The following is a 19,378-nucleotide window of genomic DNA, read 5'->3' as shown; positions in this document are numbered from 1 at the left end:
TGCGGGGAGGCAACTTCACCATCTCCGAGGTTAAGGAGGTGGTGGGCGGGTGCCTCCTTGTCGTGGATGTTAAATACAGAAACGCTCCCGTAAGACTAATCAACGTGTACGCCCCAGCGGATAAGAGTGAATGGTTGGCCGTCCTGCAACAGCTTCCACTGTTGCTGGCCACGTCCAGGCCTGTCATTCTGGCCGGAGACTTCAACTGCATCATTGATGCAGATGGACGATCCAGCAGGGGGGACAGTAAACTGGGCACTACGTCCAGAGCCCTGATGGAAACGGTCAAAGATGCCAAGCTGCACGACGTCTTCAGCACCCCTGCAGATGGAGCGCAGCTTAGATACACATGGTCACGGGCAGACCGGTCTATCCGCTCAAGGATAGATTACCTGTTTGTGCCCCGAACGTTCTCGGTCAGAACCACCGATGTCAAGCCGGTGTTCTTCTCTGACCACTGCCTCCTACTGGCCGACTGTCACCTACAGGACGAGCAGCGGGCGGGCAAGGGAACGTGGAAACTGAACACTGAGCTGTTGACCCCGGGAAACATCGAGGAGCTCAAGCGGGATTACGCAGGTTGGAGAACCGCGAAGCCCCTCTTTGAGTCTCCAGCAGACTGGTGGGAAACAGTTAAAGGGAACATCAAGAGGTTCTTCATCCTCAAAGGTGTTCAGGAGGCGAGAGAGAGGCGGGGAAAACTGACCCAACTCCAGGAAAGTATGCAGAACCTGCTCCTGCTGCAGACGTTGGGGGTCGATGTCACGGAGGACCTCAAGGAGGTGAAGGGCCAGCAAGCCTCGCTCTTTGCCTCGGAGGCCTCCAAAATAATCTTCCGGTCCAGGTTCCGCTCGGTAGAGCAGGACGAGACGTGCTCACGTTTCTTCTTCCAGAAGGTGCACAAAGAGAGCTCCGTGCTCAGCAGCCTGAAGGAAGAAGATGGCTCAGTAACGTCATCTCAGGCTGACATCATGAGGATCAGCAAATCCTTCTATGCCAGCCTGTATGACATGAAGCCAACCGACAGCACGGCCTCACAGTTGTTCCTGTCCTCTATCACGGTGGTCCTAGAGGACCAAACGCGAGAGAGGCTGGACCAGCCGCTATCTCTGGATGAGCTGACCAGGGCTCTCGAGTCCTTCGAAAAGAATAAAACTCCCGGAAGCGACGGCTTACCGGTTGAGATCTATTCCGCTCTTTGGGACTTGATTGGCCGGGACCTGCTGGAGGTGTATGTCAGGATGCTTCGGGCAGGTATCATGAGTGAATCCATGAAGAAAGGCATCATCACCCTCATCTACAAGCAGAAGGGGGAGAGGGACGAAATTAGAAATTGGAGACTGATCTCACTGTTAAACACAGACTACAAAATCTTGTCAAAGGTCATCGCTAACCGGGTCAGGTCTGCTCTAGGAGCGGTGATCCACCCCGACCAAACCTGTGCTGTACCGGGCAGGAAGATCTCTGAGAGTCTTGCACTCCTCAGGGATAAGATTGCCTACGTGCAGGACAGGGGAGTGGACACATGTCTCATCAGCCTGGACCAGGAGAAAGCCTTTGACAGGATATCGCATACATATATGAAGGATGTCCTCTCCAAAATGGGCTTTGGGGAGAGACTTTGCAATTGGATCAGACTGCTCTACACCAACATTGTCAGTGCAGTCTCAATCAATGGGTGGGAATCAGATAGCTTCCCTGTAAGATCTGGAGTCAGGCAGGGCTGCCCACTCTCTCCTGCCTTGTTTGTGTGTTGCATAGAGCCATTTGCCGAATCCATCAGGAAGGATGTGAGCCTGAGAGGGGTGACTATTCCTGGCAGTGGGGGCCTACAGCTTAAGGCCTCCCTGTACATGGATGACGTCGCCGTTTTCTGCTCAGATCCGCTGCCCGTGCACAGACTCCTGTGCATCTACGACCAGTTCGAACGGGCCTCGGGGGCCAAGGTAAACCGAGGGAAGAGTGAGGCCATGCTCTTCGGGAACTGGACCGACCAATCCTATATCCCCTTCACCGTCAGGACTGACCACCTGAAGGTGCTGGGTATTTGTTTCGGGGGTGCTGGGGCGTGCGCCAAGACCTGAGAGGAGCGGATCAGGAAGATGAGACAGAAACTAGGCAGATGGGAGCAACGGTCGCTCTTCATCGCGGGAAAAAACCTGGTCATCAGGTGCGAGGTACTCTCAGTATTGTTGTATGTGGCACAGGTCTGGCCTATCTGTCCTTGAGACCCTTCAGGAAAAGGAGAGGGCGGATCCTGTTGAGTGGTTCCCTGAGCAGACTGTCAAAGTAATTTGGCAGAATGCCTCATCGCCAGAACCTTCCAACAAGCACCAAGACATGGCTTGGCTGGTGGTGAGAAGGGCTGTACCTGTGAGATCGTTTATGCACGCCCAGACTCTCTGCCGCACCGCACGCTACCCTCGAAGCGGCTGCGGGGGGGGACGAGACTGTCACACATCTCCTTCTGGAATGTGCCTATGCAGAGGAAGTCTGGAGCGGAATGCAGTGGTATTTGTCGAGGTTCTTCCCGAGCAGCGCCGTGACGCGAGACTCAGTGACGCGGCTCTACGGCCTGTTCCCCGGGACGCACACCGAGACGAATATCAACTGCGCCTGGAGGATCATCAACTCGGTGAAGGACGGTCTCTGGGTGGTCCGAAACCTGTTGATCTTCCAGCTGAAGGAGTTGACCCCGACTGAGTGTTGCAGACTGGCACATTCCAAGGTCCAGGACTACGTGTTGAGGGACGCGCTGAAGCTTGGGGCAGCTGCCGCCAAGGCGCGGTGGGGAAAGACCACCGTTTAACATCTGCCTGTCGAAAGAAGATCAGGGGGCCCATGCAGTCATTTGGGCTCTGCTGATGCCTCAGCTCAATATGTGAGTGAGAAATGCACAGATCTGTATGTAATAATGAAAATTCTGAGCTGTGTATGTAAATGTGGAAATAGGTATGGCATTACCTAATGTACAGTGTATCAAATTATTTTATGAATATTTTATGAATAAAGTATATTTTTGAAATAAAAAATGTAGTCAATGTAAAATACACACTAAGTAATAGAAACATAATGCAGGAAGTATTCACATTGCTGTTATACTTTATTTACAGCATGAATCGCTTAAATAATAATGCAACTTTGCCTTAAATAAAACTTACTGGCAGAGAATTTTCTCACCTGTACCTCAACTGACTATTCAGTCACTGATGATACAGTAAACTTCCACTATTTCAGGTATTTAACTTTTACTGGTTTTTCAAGAGTGCCAGTTCAGAGGCACTCAGGGTGAGTGCATTCAGTCTTTTTCCCAGGGTTGGGGAATCAGGACAAGAGAGCATTAGTTTGAGGTTACAGGGGAAAGAATGAAAGTGAGCCTGAGGGTCAACTTTTTTACACAGAAGGTGGTACGCATATAGAATGAGATGCCAGCGGACGTGGTTGAGGCAGTTGCATTAACAGCATATAAAAGGCATTTGGACAATGCGTGAATAGGAAAGGATTAGAAGGATATGGGCCAAGTACAAGGAAATGGAATTAGTGTGGATGGACGTTTTGGTCGGCATGGACCATTTTGAGCCAAAGGGCCTGTTTCCATGCCATATGGTATCATGACTTTATAAGATGCCAGTTAAAACAAAGTATGTTGTAGTACGTGCTGTAAGTAAAAAGGAACTAACAGAAGTTCTGGCTTAGGTTTAGATTTACATGCCGCATCAAAGGTTATTGCAAGTAATAAAATCTGATTGTGTCAAGGCTAATAGATTGGCATTGATAAAAGATTGGCTAAATGTGAGGAAGCAGTAGGCATAAATGGATCATTTTCAATTTGGCAACGTGTCATGAATGTTTGTACAGGGATCAGACTTCAACTTTTTAAATGTTTATAAATGACGAATGAAAGCGACAAAGAAAAGGTTCCTACATTTGCTTATGGCGAAACAAGGTAGGGAAGTAAGTTCTATGTTCTGAAGAGAACAGAACGAAGCTGCTGTACGGAATAGGTTAAGTGAGTGGCAATAATCTGGCAAAAATGGAAAATGTGAAATTGTCAGTTTTAGCAGGAGGAATAAGAAAGAAAGATTATCCAAATGTGAGATATTGTAGAGTTCTGAGCAGTAGAGAGATCTGGTGCATAATTCTTAGTGCATGAATCATATAAGGTTGGTATGCAGATACAGGAGAGATAATAGAATGTTACTGTTTATTGTAAGGGCAGTTGTACACAAAGATAGGAAGGCTTTGTTCGGTCATACAGAACATTGGTGAGACAATATAGCGGTATGATGTATTGTTTTGGACTCTTTATTTAAAGATGGATGTAAATATGTTAGAAACCATTCAGAGAAGATGGTCCGAACTAATACCTCGAATGAGCAGGTTGTCTGTGAGGATAGGTTGGGCATGCAATGCTTGTATCTGGTGGAGTTTAGAAGAGTAAGAAGCATAAAAGATCTTGGGATTTAGACAAGGTGAATATGGAAATGATGTTTTTTCTTGTAGGAGAATCTAGACTAGGGATCATAGTTCAAAAATAAGGGATCTCCCATTTAAGACAAAGACGAGAATTTTTTGGAACTCTTTCAAAAGGCAATTGAAGTATGAATATTTCTAAGGCAGACGCGGATAGATCCTTGATGAGCAAGCGGTTGTTAACATACCAATCCATTCACTGAGAATACTTGGGAAGTGGGTAAGAAGCAGCTATCAGTGTCTGTGTAGAAGTTACATGATTGTGGCTTAATGCAGTTCAGGTGGCGGTTTTGTCTCAAAATTCTCTAATTTTTGGCTAATGAGAATCAGTTTATTGTATGTTTATTTACTAATGGAAGTTAATCTACTGACAGGTAATTAAATAGCTTTGTCAAAAGCAGCTCCCTGAAATATAAATGCCTTGTGTATTTCAATGTCTGAGTTAATTGTTTCCAAACTTGGTAATTGCAGGTGATGACTTTCATCTTAAATATGTTATACATCCCACTAAACATAAACTTAAATATGTTATACCCCCACTAAAAAAAGAAACCAGTAACAGGAATTGCTGGAGAAACTCAGCTGGTTTGGCAGCACCTGTGGAGAGAAAGCAGAGATAATGTTTCGGGTCCAGAGACCCTTTTTCAGAACTCAAAAAGGGTGACTGGTCCTAAAATATTAACTCAGCTTTCTCTCCACAGATGCTGCCTGACATGCTGACTTTCTCCAGTTGTTTCTGTTTCAGTTTCAGATTTCCAGCAAACACACCTTTTTTTGTTTTGTAAATCAAAATAAGTGAGTGATATTTTTCACACCTGACAGGGTAGAATAATTTTAATGCTTTTGAATAAAAAGTGTGAATTTCAGTTCAGATAATTTTATATTCTTGAATGCAAACCTTGTCTAATCCTTGCAGCCTACTATTTGCTCTGGCTATTTTAAGTTAATCTTTCTTATTTAAAACCATTTTAGTCCATGGAACTTTAAAATGTTATTGCTATTGTGACAACATGGACTTATCACAGCAATAGTTTGAGCGAACATTTTCCTTATTGCATACTGTTGGTGCACAAAATCTAGGCTCCTTCTCCCACCCTTCCCCTTGCCCTCTGCTCCCTTCTCTACTCACATGCACAACCATTCATTTTGATGCCTAACTTTAGTCTTTGATTAATTTTTAGGTTGACTCCCTCCTGAGGTTTTTATCTGGGAATGTTGCAAATCAGGAAGATCTCTAGACACAGTCTTTAGAAAGATGCCAGCAGGTATGATATACCTTCCTTGATTTTGATATAAAAGGAGAATCTAGACATTGGAGAATGCTAATACGCTGGAAGTACATACTCGGGTCAATCAGCCTCTCGGTTGGAATGCAGGTCCTGGGGTGGGAGGGTGTGGAAGCTCAGAAAATGCTGCAAGTTCATGATCACCTGCATGTTCAGCATTTGCAGTTTTATTTTGCTTTTTACTTGATAAAAGTACTGTTTGATATTGAATTGATCTCATTCACTGAAAACTTTTTCTGAGTTAAAAGCAAAGTGCTGTAAAAACTCAAGTCTGACAATACCTGGGAAGAGTAATAGTTAATGTTTTGAGTTCAATATGATCCTTTTATGGAATCCTTCCATTTGGAACCAGTTCCAAAAGAAACAGGTTTTACTTGAAATATTAACTGTCGTTCTCTCTTTACAAATACTCCTGGACCTACTGAGCTTTTCCAGTACTCATTATCTTACTTCAGATTTATAATATATGCAGTATTTTGCTTTTATTCTTTTACAGAGTGCACACCTTAAGGTGGAAGATGTTAGTGCTGAGTGTAACACTTCTCATTTCAGCACTCAAGAGCAGTTTTAATAAGTATCAAATCAAATGGCATTACTACATATTTTTGTCCCAATCTCAAAAGAGCCCCCTCAATTTTAGTTTGAGCTTTTTTATATTTTATGCATTACCATCATCTGACTCTTTCTTCCTTATTTTTTGTTGAACTTTAAGCTTTCTGCCAAACTGGGTTGATACTTCGCACACTCATTTTTATTGCAATCCCTGTGGAAGAACCATAAATCCAAAATAAATAACTTTACCAAATAATGCACAAAAAAAGCAAGATTTCTCAAAGTACGTTTTGTGTGTGAACATGAATCAAAGTCAATGAAAATGAACAAGCACATTTTCATTATAACAAAAGAGTGGATTTCACTTCAAGTAATCAATATAATAAAAGTATATCTAACACAGCCATAAGCAACTGCACTATTCAGATGGACAGGTCATTACCATATACATTTTTAAAAGTCTCTAACTCAGAGACATAGAATCTTTCACTTTATTACTGTAAGACTATAAGATTTAGGAGCAGAATTAGGCCATTTGGCCATCGAGTCTGCTTCACCATTTGATCACGGCTGACATGCTTCTCACCGCATTGTCCTGCCGTCTCCCCATAACCCTTGATTCCCTTACTGATAAAGAACCCATCTATGTCTATCATAAAATCACTCAATTTCTTGGCCTCCACAACCCTGTGCAGCAATGAGTTCCATGGATTAACAACCCTCTAGCTGAAGAATTCCTCCTTATCTCAATTCTCAAGGGTCATCCCTTTGCTCTGAGACTGTGCCCTCGGGTCCTTGTCTCTCCTGTGGGTACTGTGTGGCACTTTGTCAAAGGCTTTCTGGAAATCCAAATAGACCGCATCCATTAGCGATCCTTTGTCTAACATGCTTCTTACCTCCTCAAAGAATTCTAACAGATTTGTCAAATGTAACCTCCCCTTGATGAAGCTATGCTGACTGCACCCCATTTTACCATGCACTTCCAACTATACTGCAATCTCATCCTTAATAATGGACTGTAAAATCTTACCAATGACCAGGTTCAGACTAACTGGCCAATAGTTCCTTGTCTTCCCCATCACTCCCTTCATAAACAAGATGTTACATGAGCCATTTTTCAAGCCTCTGGGGGACCATCCCTGACTCCAGTGATTCCTGAAAGATTGTCATCAATTCTTCCATATCTCCTCAGCTATCTCTTTCAGAACTTGGATGTGGTCTACCTGGTTCAAGTGATTTATCCACTTTCAGATCTTTCAGCATCCTCAACACCTTCTCCTTAGTGAAGGTCACTGTATTCGCTTCTGCCTCCTGACTATTTTGCAGTTCTAATTTGCTACTGGTGTCTTCCACTGTGCACGCTGATGCAAAGTATCTATTCAGATCCTTCACCATTTGTTTGTTCCCCACTACTACTTCTCCAACCTTGGTCTCCAGTCCAATACCCAATGTTATCTTTGTCTCTTACCTTTTAGGTATTTTATAAATTCTTGCAATCTTCTTTAATATTACTAGCTAGCTTAATCTCATTTTCATCTTATCACTCCCTTACTTATTTTTAGTTATCCGCTGCTGGTTTTCAAAGGCAGCCAATCCTCTGGCTGCCCACTAATCTTCAACCTATTGTTTACTTTTTCCTTTGCTCTTGTGCTGTTCCTGACTTCCCTTGACAGCCATGATTACCTCATCCTCCCCTTAGCATGCTGCTTCTTCCTTGGGATGAATTTCTGCTATATCTCCCAAATTGCTAGGAATCTCCTATTATTGCTGCTTCACTGTCTTCCCTGCTAGGCTCCCCTTCCAATCATCTCTGGCCAGCTTCTCCCTCCTGTATTTGTTCTTCATTCAGTTGTAATGCTGTTACATCTGATTCCAGCTTCTCCCTCTCAAACTGCAGGGTGAATTCTATCATATAATGGTTACTGCCCTCTCGGGGTTCTTTCACCTTAAGCTCCTTAATCAATTTTGCCTCATTATACATTGCTAAATCCAGAACTGCCTGTCATCTACTGGGCTGTACTACAAGCTGCTCCAAAAAACCATCTGTTAGCAACCTGACTTTCTCAGTCCACTTGCATAATGCAATTCCCCATGATTATTGTAATGATGTCTTTCTTACATATTTTTTCGAGGTCCTGATTTATCCTTGAATTGAATTAATTGGGAGTTATATTCCAACCAAGGTCTTTGGAGTCTGTCATCACTTGGATGACGTAATTTCGATTCAAGGTTAGAGTACAGATAGACTCTAACCTCACACTTTTAATGCATTGTCTGAGCTGAGATGTCACCTTTGTTTTTTTTAGATTTCTTACAGTGTGGAAACAGGCCCTTCGGCCCAACAAGTCCACACCGACCCGCCGAAGCACAATCCACCCATACCCCTGCATTTACCCCTTACCTAACACTACGGGCAATTTAGCATGGCCAATTCACCTGGCCCACACATCTTTGGACTGTGGGAGGAAACCGGAGCACCTGGAGGAAACCCACGCAGACACGGGGAGATCATGCAAACTCCACACAGTCAGTCGCCTGAGGCAGGAACTGAACCCGGGTCTCTGGTGCTGTGAGGCAGCAGTGCTAACCACTGTGCCACTGTGCCGCCCAAAACCTTAAGTTGTCTTGGGAATGTGACTTGAAAGAAGTTCTTGGATTTACATATGAATTAATTGAAAGCTGCAACCCGTTCTAAGTGATGAAAAACTGAACAGCAATCTAACTTTGTTCAATACATCGTGTCAGTTATATGACACTTTGACCTTTTACTATAAATTCTGTGTCCTGTGATCCTGCCCCACTAGCTACCTGACGAAGGAGCAGTACTTCCAAATAAACCTGTTGGACTATAACCTGGTGTTGTGTGATTTTTAACTTTGAGTAAAAAGTGAGGTCTGCAGATGCTGGAGATCAGAGCTGAAAATGTGTTGCTGGTTAAAGCGCAGCAGGTCAGGCAGCATCCAAGGAACAGGAAATTCGACGTTTCGGGCATAAGCCTAAAGAAGGGCTTGTGCCCGAAACGTCGAATTTCCTGTTCCTTGGATGCTGCCTGACTTGCTGCGCTTTAACCAGCAACACATTTTCAGCTCTGATTTTGAACTTTACCTACCCCAGTCCAACACTGGCACCTCCGCATCATAATTCTGTAGGATATTATGCGCTAGGGTCACAACCACCGAAATTCCCAGAGACTGTTTTATTCAACCCTTTTAATAAATCATATAAACAGTCTGATCAGCTCTGGCAAAAGCAAACTGAAAACTGTGCAGTCAAATAGATTTGCCTTCACTTTATTCCTGTTGGTACTGTTTCCAAGTCAAGGGTCAAGTCATATGCACTTAAGTATTTCTTCTTATTAATTGAGTCTTTACAATTGATGCAAACTTTTCAAAAAAACATAAACAGTCTAAAGACATTACGGATTTCCCTACTCAACTGCTTCTGGATCATTTTTAGTAAGGCCCAGTCTGTCAGTGAATAAGAGAGATACTTTTATCCCTATGGTCTAGTTTTTAAAATATGAAAAGCTAGTGATCAGTGTATACCATATCAGCACTACTTCTCATCATTGATTTATCACCCCTTCCCACTTTCTCTTTTAATAGAACTACTTGAACATTATGATTGATCCCTGCACATGATTTTGACCAGTTTTTAAATCAATATTTATGTTTCTTTTGTTAACGGAAGTTAGCTGCGATATAACTGAAGTCAATGGAAGATAGTTTATTATAGTGATAGGATAATGAGGCCAACATAAAACTGATGCAAAAGAAATTCAAAAGATAAATAATTGTTAATAACAATGAAACAAAATTATTTTAAAAATCTTGATTATTATGCTATGGCAACTTGCAGTTTCACAGAGAACCCAGTTCTAAGATTATAACTTTTTTATTTAACAATATTAACTGAATTAACTTTAATTTGACAGTGATCCTTTTAACAACAAACTTGAATGCTCCATTATTTTTTCCATTTCCACAGTGGACATTGTGATCTTGTCATTTGTTTGTTATGGTACATTCTTCAAAGCATGTTGACCTTAATATTTTTAAGATGTAAAAGTCTTTGCTATATATTCACTGAAGATTGCAAAATTGTTCTTGCTTGCCTCCTGTTTACTTTTGCAATCTGAATAAATGTCATATGAATCACAGAAAATGTAAAAGGAATACCATTTTATATATCCTAAATTTGCCTTTGTGTGATTGCTGAACTTATAGTCAGTTTTGACTGTTATGGTTTATAGGAGAAAGTGAAGCCCGGGCAAAGACAAAGGCTCAGTTTGAAGAAGTGTTAAAAAACTACTCTGGTTTAACTGTTGGGAAAAAGAAATCAAAAAAGAACATACCTCCCCAAGAAAATATCGTGGTGAGTATAGATTATGAACGACAACATGTCATTCTTTTAAGTCTTTACTCATAGGCCTTTGTTGCTTGTTTGATGCAGTGTTTGAATGGCATTTGTACATCAATTCTGTTTGAAGAATAGAGGTGACTTAAGGCTGGAGCTCAATCATGTTGAAAAAGATTAAGCAAATGATGTACTCAGTGTTATGAGATAAAAGATTGCCATTTTATTGTATAATATGAGATCATTATGACAAGGCTATTGTTGGTCTTCCCTTTAGCATACTCATTCATTTGTCATTGAAACTGCTAACATTGCATCAAAATTGAGGATTTCTGATTTTGGCATGGAAGATATTTTTTGATCAACTTTCAGTTTATTGAGGGATTATTTTGAAAATGGGCATAAAATGAGTTCTGTATCAATAAGTCACAACATGTTTAAGTCTGTGGTAAACATACAACTTTGAGTAATTTATTATAAAGGGTTCCCAGTGATTACTTCTTTACAAAATAGTGACCAGTATAAATTTGGGCTAAACCACGGTTTCACCTCAGGACCCTACTTTAGCCACCTTGGGGGATTGTTAGCACCTTAAGTATCCTGGGAAAACCTTGCCTGTGATGTTTGCAATCTAATCACCTTCAGCCAGCCCTCTATAAAACAATGTTAAGGTATAGTTATGAGGAAAAGGTTAATTCAGCATTAAGTGACCAATGACAAAGTTTCTAACAAAGGTATAATGGAATTGGATTTCTTTAAAAAACTTAACTAAGTCTTCATTTTTGAACATAATATGTGCATTGATAACAATGTGGTGAATCCTGAAAATCCACTTGTTTACTTTAAAATTTAACTTACATTCTTAAAACTTCAGTGCAAATGAAGGTTTAAACTATTAGCATTTTGTACAAAGAATTAATATCCCAGAATACAAAACAAGGCATCTGGTGGCGTTCATCAGTGTTTAATTTCACTTTTTAAACCTTATCTTTCAGCTCAAATGTTTTCATACCACACATTTGTTAAGGAAGAATTGGTGAAAGACAGGACCAACAGTCTGTCTCTTGAAGCCACGAAAATTAAGACTAGAGACAAAAACAGGATGACTGAGAATAAATTAAGACAAATTAGTTTCAAATAGAGAAAAAGTTCATTGAGAAGAAAGAAAGAGACAGTAAAGAATAGCAAGACAACTTTAAAAAAATATATTTTAAATGCCTGAATAATTTACCACTTAAGAAATCAAGCAACTTTTTAACTCATGGAAAGGATGACTGAGTTATTGGAAGCTTTGATCAGATGACTTAAAGAAGCAATGCAGAGGTATAGACAGAATATTCCAGATCTCAGGGGAAAAGGCAGCCAAAAGCCATAAAGAATGCATGAATTAAAATTGGGAATGCAGAGGAGGCCAGAATTAGGAGTATAGCCATCTGAGATTTGTGGTTGTGAAAGAGATTACAAAAATAGAGAGACTGAGCTTTAGAAGGATTTGAAAACAAGAATGAGACCTTTAATACCACAATGTTGCATAATTCCAAGTCAGCATTTTATTGAAGGTGTAGTGAAGACGAAAGACTAGGAGCAAAAGTAGGCCATTCAGCCCATTGAGACCACTCTGCGATTCAATGAGATCGTGGCTGATCTGATAATCCTCAACTGCACTTCTTATCTTTTACACAGAACTCTTGGTTCTCTTATTGCTTAAAAATCAGTCTATTTCTGCCTAGAATATATTTAACAACCTAACCTATGCTGCCCTCCGTAGTAAAGAAATCCACTACTCATCTCTGTCATAAATGGCATTCCACTTATTCCGAGATTTTACCCTCTGGTCCTCCACTCTCCCTCAAGAGGAAACTATCTGTCAATTTACTTAAGAATTTTGTTTGTTTCAATGAAAGCGCCTCTCATTCTGAACTCCAGTGTGTGTGTTTTTAAACTGTGAGGCTACTTGGCTGAATCCAGTGGTCTTTAGCACTGCTGTTTATGATCCTGATATATTATTCTTTAAATTTTGTCTAGCTTGAACAATTGAGGAATAAACTTAGTCTACAGAAGAATAATGAAGAAGATGAAACTATTCTAAATAACACTTATAACCCAGAGGAGCAAAGTCCCCGCTTCTCAAAAAACAAATTGAATGACAGGATCTCTGTGGCTGAAAAAATTAACAATGATGAGCTCTTTGAAGATGAAACCCCAGCCAAAGCCAAGAAGAAGAAGAAGAAAAAAGCAAGTGAACATTCTTTTGTCGAGGAGGCCCCTCGTCCGGACTCTATATCGATCCTGCCAAAATCCAGAGAAAAAAGGTCAAAAAGTGCCTTTGGAGAGGAATACCATACTGAAATTGTGGAAAAGAATGATATAGGAGAGGATGTAGATTCCCTAATCCAAGCTTACCAGCAGGCTATTGCTGCCAAAGATACAGGAGGTGTCAGAAATAAAGCCAAGAAAGTTAAGGAACAGTCAATTAACAAAATTTCAAGCATGTCTTCAAAATTAGCCAAGAAACTGGATAAGATGAAAACACTGAAAGAGCCAATGTCAGTGGAGGGGGAAACGAGGTAAACATAATTTGACACAATATACTTTTCTACAACTTATATGCTAATAAAATTTGCTTACAATCTGTGCCATAGAATTCTTGAATTTATAGTATGCAGTTCCATAAGTCTCATAAATAAAAAATGTATGAACATAAAGCTTAAATAGGAGGTTTTATGGGAGTCTGCTATTCACTTGTTTTTCCCATCCAAGAAACTCAAAATCTTAGAATGCAATGCTGATGTGCCCTGGAGTAATTTTGAGTTTGTTTGCTAGAAACACATGATCAAAATGCCTCCCATCCGTTTCAGTGCACATATTCGGACGGGTTGCACCAGAAACTCCAATATGTACTTCTGGCACACAAGCTCTTTAATGGGAGCACAAAGATTAATGACTAACAAGCCCACGGCTTTTAGAATCCTTGTACTTCCACAAGGACTATTCCCTCTGGGATACCTTGGTCCATTCCTCCTCCACTCTCGTTTCCTCACACTCCTATGGCACCTTTCCATGCAATCACCGAAGGTGTAACACTTACCTGTTTACTTCTTCCCTCCTCACTATCCATGGCTCCAGACACACCTTCCAAGTGAAATAGTGACTTACCAGTACTTCACGCAATCTCGTCTACTATATTTACTAATCAGTCTGCACTTTGACTCTTCAATTTGGAGGAGATCACATTATGAGCAGCAAATACAGTAGACTAGATTGAGTTTTTAATCTCTTTCGAAAGATATAATTTGTTCATAATTTACATGTAATATTTAACTGTTACTTGCTGTTTGAAATCTAAATTTTAGGTTAGATTCCCTACAGTGTGGAAACAGGCCCTTCAGCCCAACCAGCCCATACCGACCCTCCAAAGATAACCCACCTAGACCCATTTCCCTCTGGCCTATGCCTCTAACACTATGGGCAATTTAGCATGGCCAATTCACCTGACCGGCACATCTTTGGACTGTGGGAGGAAATTGGAGCACCCGGAGGAAATCCACGCAATCGCCGGGAGAATGTGCAAACTCCACACAGACAGTCGCCTGAGGTTGGAATTGAACCTGGGACCCTGGTGTTGTGAAATAGCAGTGCTAACCACTGAGCCACCATGCCACCCATTTAGAAATTAAAAATAAAAATTATCCTAGCTTAAGCAAATGCTTAAATAAAAGCTGTTTAGTTGAGAATAGCAGAAGTTAATTAATTCTTTTTCTGCACCTGAGCGAACTCTTTAGATTCAGAGCATAACGATAGAGGCATTGGAAAGTGAATTTTGAACAGTGCTGAGAGTTGTGTGAATAAGAGAGTTAGGGGAGGAGGGAAAGGAGGTGCTTGCTTGCTTTTTCCAACTTTTCTATCCGTTAGAATTAGTTCTTAGTTCACTACGGAGGAAAACGTAGTTATCTGCTTAAGATTAAAAATATAATACTGAATTGAAGATTTGATGCGTATACAATTGTTTATTGAGAGGGAGAATTGATGAAAATCAGTGTAAGTAAAAAAAGTTCGAGGGGATTTAATGGAGTTAAAGGCTAACAAATTCCAAAGGCCTGATAATCTGCATCCCAGAGTACTAAAGCAAGTGATCCTGGAAATATTCAATAAACTGGTGATCATCTTCCTAAACTCTAATCACTCTGGAGCAATTCTTATAGACTGGAGGATAGCAAGTGTAACTCCACTATTTAACAAAGGAGGAAGAGTAAAAAACTGAATGATAGACCACACATCAGTCATGAGTAAAGTGCTGGAGACTGTTAGAAAAGATGTGACAGCAGAACACTGGGAAAGCATTAACAGTATTGGATAAAATCCTTATGGGTTTATGAAAGGGAAGTTGTGCTGAACAAATCTACAGGAGCTTTTTGAGAATGTAACTAATATAATAGATAACAGAGAGCAGTTGGATGTGATGCATTTCGATTTTAAGAAGGCTTTTGATAAGGTCCCACATCAGAAGCCAGTAGAAAAAAATAAATTAAGTAATACGGATTTAGAATTGGTTGACAAATTAATGGCGCTTTTCCTACGGTCTGTTGGGTCTATTATAGACGATGACCAGTGATGCACTGCAGAAATCAGTTTTCGGCTCCAACTACTTATGATACATATATAATGAATGAGGGAATCAGATGTAGTATTTCCAAGTTTGCTGACACCACAAAACAGGGTGGGATTGTGAGGAGAATACAAGGAGGCTTCAGGGCAATCTGGACAAGTCGTGTGTGAACATGTCAGATGTAGTATAACATTGATAAGTGTGAATCAATACAAGTCGGTGTGAAAAATAGAAAGGCAGATTATTATGTAAATGATGATGTATTACAAGTGTGGATGTTCAAAAGGATGTTGGGTGCTAGTCAATGAAGTCAGGCAGATGCACGAGCAATTAAAAGAGCAAATTACCTCCAAGGTAGTAATCTGATTATTACCTGAGTTAAGGGTAAATTGGCATAGGATAAATAAATTCAAGGTGTACATTGTTCAAATGTAAGGCAAGAAGGAAAAAAGTGTACCAGTACAGAAATACAGCAGTAAATACTGTCAAAGAGGGAAAAAGTGGTAAGGCAAAATTAATGCCTCTTTACCTGAATGTCCTCAGTATTTGAAGCAACATAAATGAATTAATGACCTAAATCCAGGTAAATGGGTATGATCTCATAGCCATTACAGAGGCAGGATTACATGGAGGTCGAAGCTGGAAACTCATATTCAGGGTGTTTGGCTTTTTTTATGGATAGTTAGAAAGGAAAGAGAGTGGGATACGTTTGTTAATAAGGGATGGAATAAGTGCGATAGCAAGAAGTGATTTTGGATCAGAGAATGTAGAAACCATAAGGTGATGAGAAATAACAAGGGGAAGAATACTACTGGTATTAGTAGGCTGTATGCCCCCTAACAATTCGTTCAAATTGAGAATAAATCGGGAGACAGTGAGGGCATGTTTTTAAAAAAAGCAATACATTAATCATGAATTTCTTTATTCTTGCAGATTGGGATGGTCAGGTTCATTTTTGTTTGGAACTATATCCTGGAACAATCTGTTCTGCATCCACTAAGGGATCAGACTGTTTTGGTTCAGGTGATGTGTAATAAAGCAGGTTTAATATGACATCAGAAGGAAAGATCCACTAGGAAACAGTGACCATAATATAGTAGAATTTAGGTTTCAATATGGAATGGAGGAACTTAGGTAATAAACATCTGTATTAAGCTTAAATCAGCGTAAATAACAAGAAATAAGCTAGAATGGACTGGGAAAGGGGTTTAGCAGCAAGGTAATTGAGGAACAATGGTGGATTTTTAAGAAAATGGCTCATGACTCACAACAAAGAAACCTCTGAGTGAGAAAGAACGATGTTATAGGTGGGATAAGTCAATTGTGGTTAACTAGGAAAGTTGAGAATTACGTCAGTTTGAAAGAAAAAGCATACACTGTGGCAATGATTAGCGGTAAGCTAGATAACATAATGTAAGAACTAAGAGCAGGAGTAAGCAATTCAGCACCTCAAGCCTGCTCTGCCATTTGATCCAATCAAGACTTATGTTGGCCTCAACTCCGCTCTCCATAAGTCTTTAACATGTTACTAATTTATCTGTCTATTTCTCCCTTAAATTTACTCAATGTCCTGGCATCTCCAAATTCTGGAGTAGTGAATTTCCTAGATTCATAACCTTTTCAGAGCAATTTCTCCTCATCTCTGTTTTAAAACTACTACCCCTTAAATCAGTGACCTAGATTGACCCATATGAGAAAATATCCTTTCTATATCTATTTTGTCAGTCCTCTTCACCATCTTATATACACCTCAATTAAATCTCCTCTCATTCTTCTAAATCCCAAAGTGTATAGAATAAGAGCTTCTGTAGATATTTAAGATGGAATTATCAATGTGAACATTGGTTCTTCAGAAAGTGGTTGTCTGGAATTAATGGAGAACGAGAAGGCAGGATAAATCAACAGGTGTTTTGCATCTGCATTATAAAGGATACAAGTAATCCCAGAAATAGCTGTAGATCAGGAAATGAAAGGGAACAGGAAAGCCTAAGCAGAATATTTTCCTTCACCTTGTGTTGAACTTCATTGAAACATTGTAGTAGGTAAAATGTAAATATTAGCATGGGAGCAAGATGGTTTACATCTTGTAGGATTCTATGTTGAGTTTCATAGATTCAGAATTTGACCTCTGTGTTCCAATTTTTCTTGCATCTTCTGCTTTTCTCTGACTATGTTATATTTGTGTCCTGTTACTTTTGTTGTCATCAGATTGGACCCACTCTGTCCTTTTCACATTTTCCATCTCTCTCTTACCTTTGTCACGATTATAACTCCCTCTGTTTTTTGCTCTTGACACCCCCCATAATCTGTTCCTCTTTCATTCTGCCCCCTGTCAACAGCATAAAAAGTACCAGTTTCCAGTTCCTTTCATTTCTGAAGAAGAGTCCTACTTGGACACAAAATGTTAACTCTGTGTTGTAATCTCCACAGATGCTGTCAGACCTGTTGGGTTTCTCTAGCACTTTGCTTTTATTATTGCTTAACTACTGAAGTAACCCATGTCGATATGCAGCAAGACCTGGACAACCTCTGGGCTTGAGCTGCTAATTGGTAACATATATGTCATGAACATGCCAGGCAATGGCCATCTCCAGCCAAAGGAAATCTAACTTTCTCTTATCCTCATGATTATTCTCATGATTTGTCTGCAAGCAGATTGTTCCCTTTCTTTTACATGAGAGCACATTTCCTTCATTCGCTCTGTTATGGGTTTTGCCTTCCAAGAACCACAGCACTATGGTAAAGTTAACAACCAGAAGTAGAGTTTATGTCACACACACTAATACATTGAGAGATTGCTTTGCAACATACACAAACATACGTGGAATATAAAATCAGAAAAGGTGAAGAGATTATTCAGTTAGTAACATATTAAGTTGAAATGAAAAGCACAGAGGATTGTCCATTTTTTTAAAGTTGGAATTGAAAAGTCCAAAGTTGATGTTAGTAATCTGGAACTCCTTTGTCAAGATAGTTAATTGACTTGACAGATGTTGAGTTGGATGCACTTTCTTCTCTATAAAAATGTCTTCAAAGGTTTTATGATTAAAATTTTGCCAAAATGCATCAGCTTCTTCATTGTGTTGATGAAAAGAAATTTTGCTTTACAGAGCAGGCGAGAGGCTTTTTCTTTGTGGTCCAGAGTTAGGGGTATCTTGCAATGTCAATATTCAGTAGATTATGTATGGAATGTGGCTGACCCCTAAATTGTCTACTGTTTCAGAAACATATTTTTAAAAAGCAGTTGGGTTCAACATGTGGGAATCATCTCTACAATTCTTGGGTATGGTGATGAGGTGGGGAGGAGAAGCAGTTGTTCTCCAGGGCGGCACGGTGGCACAGTGGTTAGCACTGCTGCCTCACAGCAACAGAGACCTGGGTTCAATTCCCGCCTCAGGCGACTGACTGTGCGGAGTTTGCACGTTCTTCCTGTGTCTGCGTGGGTTTCCTCCGGGTGCTCCAGATGTGCGGGTCAGGTGTAGGTGAATTGGCCATGCTAAATTGCCCATAGTGTTAGGTAGGGGGTAAATGGGTGGGTTGCGCTTCGGCGGGTTGGGCCGAAGGGCCTGTTTCCACACTGTAAGTAATCTAATCTAATATGAAAGTTTGCATTGTAGATTGCCGGATGTTTATGATCCATTTCACTTACTAAGTTGAAAGTCACAAGCACCTCCTGTAAAATGAATATAACATAAAATTCTGTTGTGTCAAGGTTTCTCTGTTACCTGATTATCTTTGTAGAAAATTATAGCATATTAATGAGCATTCCAGGTCCACCGACAAGGTACCTGGGAATTGATTGGCTAACATTGAATTTGGAGAGATTTTCTGGAAGATTATTGCCAGGTCCAATGCTGCTTTTAATAGGCATCTTGTGGGTGGTTTACAATGTTTTAAGCATTTATCCATATATACAGTTAGATAGTTATTTAATAATAATTGGTCATATCTCTGTTCGTGGTAAACCCATTATAAAAGATCAAGCCTCTTGGCTGAGTGCAGATTAATTAAGCAAATCTTTCTACTTTCTCCATCACAATGTCTTGACCAAAACAAGTCAACTTGCCGACTGATCTGTCCTTTGTAATCATTCTTAAAAGTTGTT

The 19,378-nt window shown here is 40.4% G+C and overlaps 1 protein-coding gene across 1 annotated transcript in view; it reads left to right on the top strand.

The window, feature by feature from the left end:
- The window catches only part of ahi1 (Abelson helper integration site 1), a 258,275-nt gene that overhangs the window by 24,112 nt on the left and 214,785 nt on the right, over positions 1 to 19,378 (top strand). Inside the window, exons 2-4 of the mRNA XM_060857049.1 lie at positions 5,655 to 5,738; positions 10,564 to 10,685; positions 12,693 to 13,234. Coding sequence (XP_060713032.1) covers positions 5,729 to 5,738; positions 10,564 to 10,685; positions 12,693 to 13,234 — 674 coding nt within the window. The 5' untranslated portion in view covers positions 5,655 to 5,728. The remainder of the gene's footprint in view (positions 1 to 5,654; positions 5,739 to 10,563; positions 10,686 to 12,692; positions 13,235 to 19,378) is intronic.

Source organism: Hemiscyllium ocellatum, chromosome 3, assembly GCF_020745735.1.
Source record: "Hemiscyllium ocellatum isolate sHemOce1 chromosome 3, sHemOce1.pat.X.cur, whole genome shotgun sequence".
NCBI classification, from domain to species: Eukaryota; Metazoa; Chordata; class Chondrichthyes; order Orectolobiformes; family Hemiscylliidae; genus Hemiscyllium; species Hemiscyllium ocellatum.
This window is presented reverse-complemented; position numbering and strand designations above follow the sequence as displayed.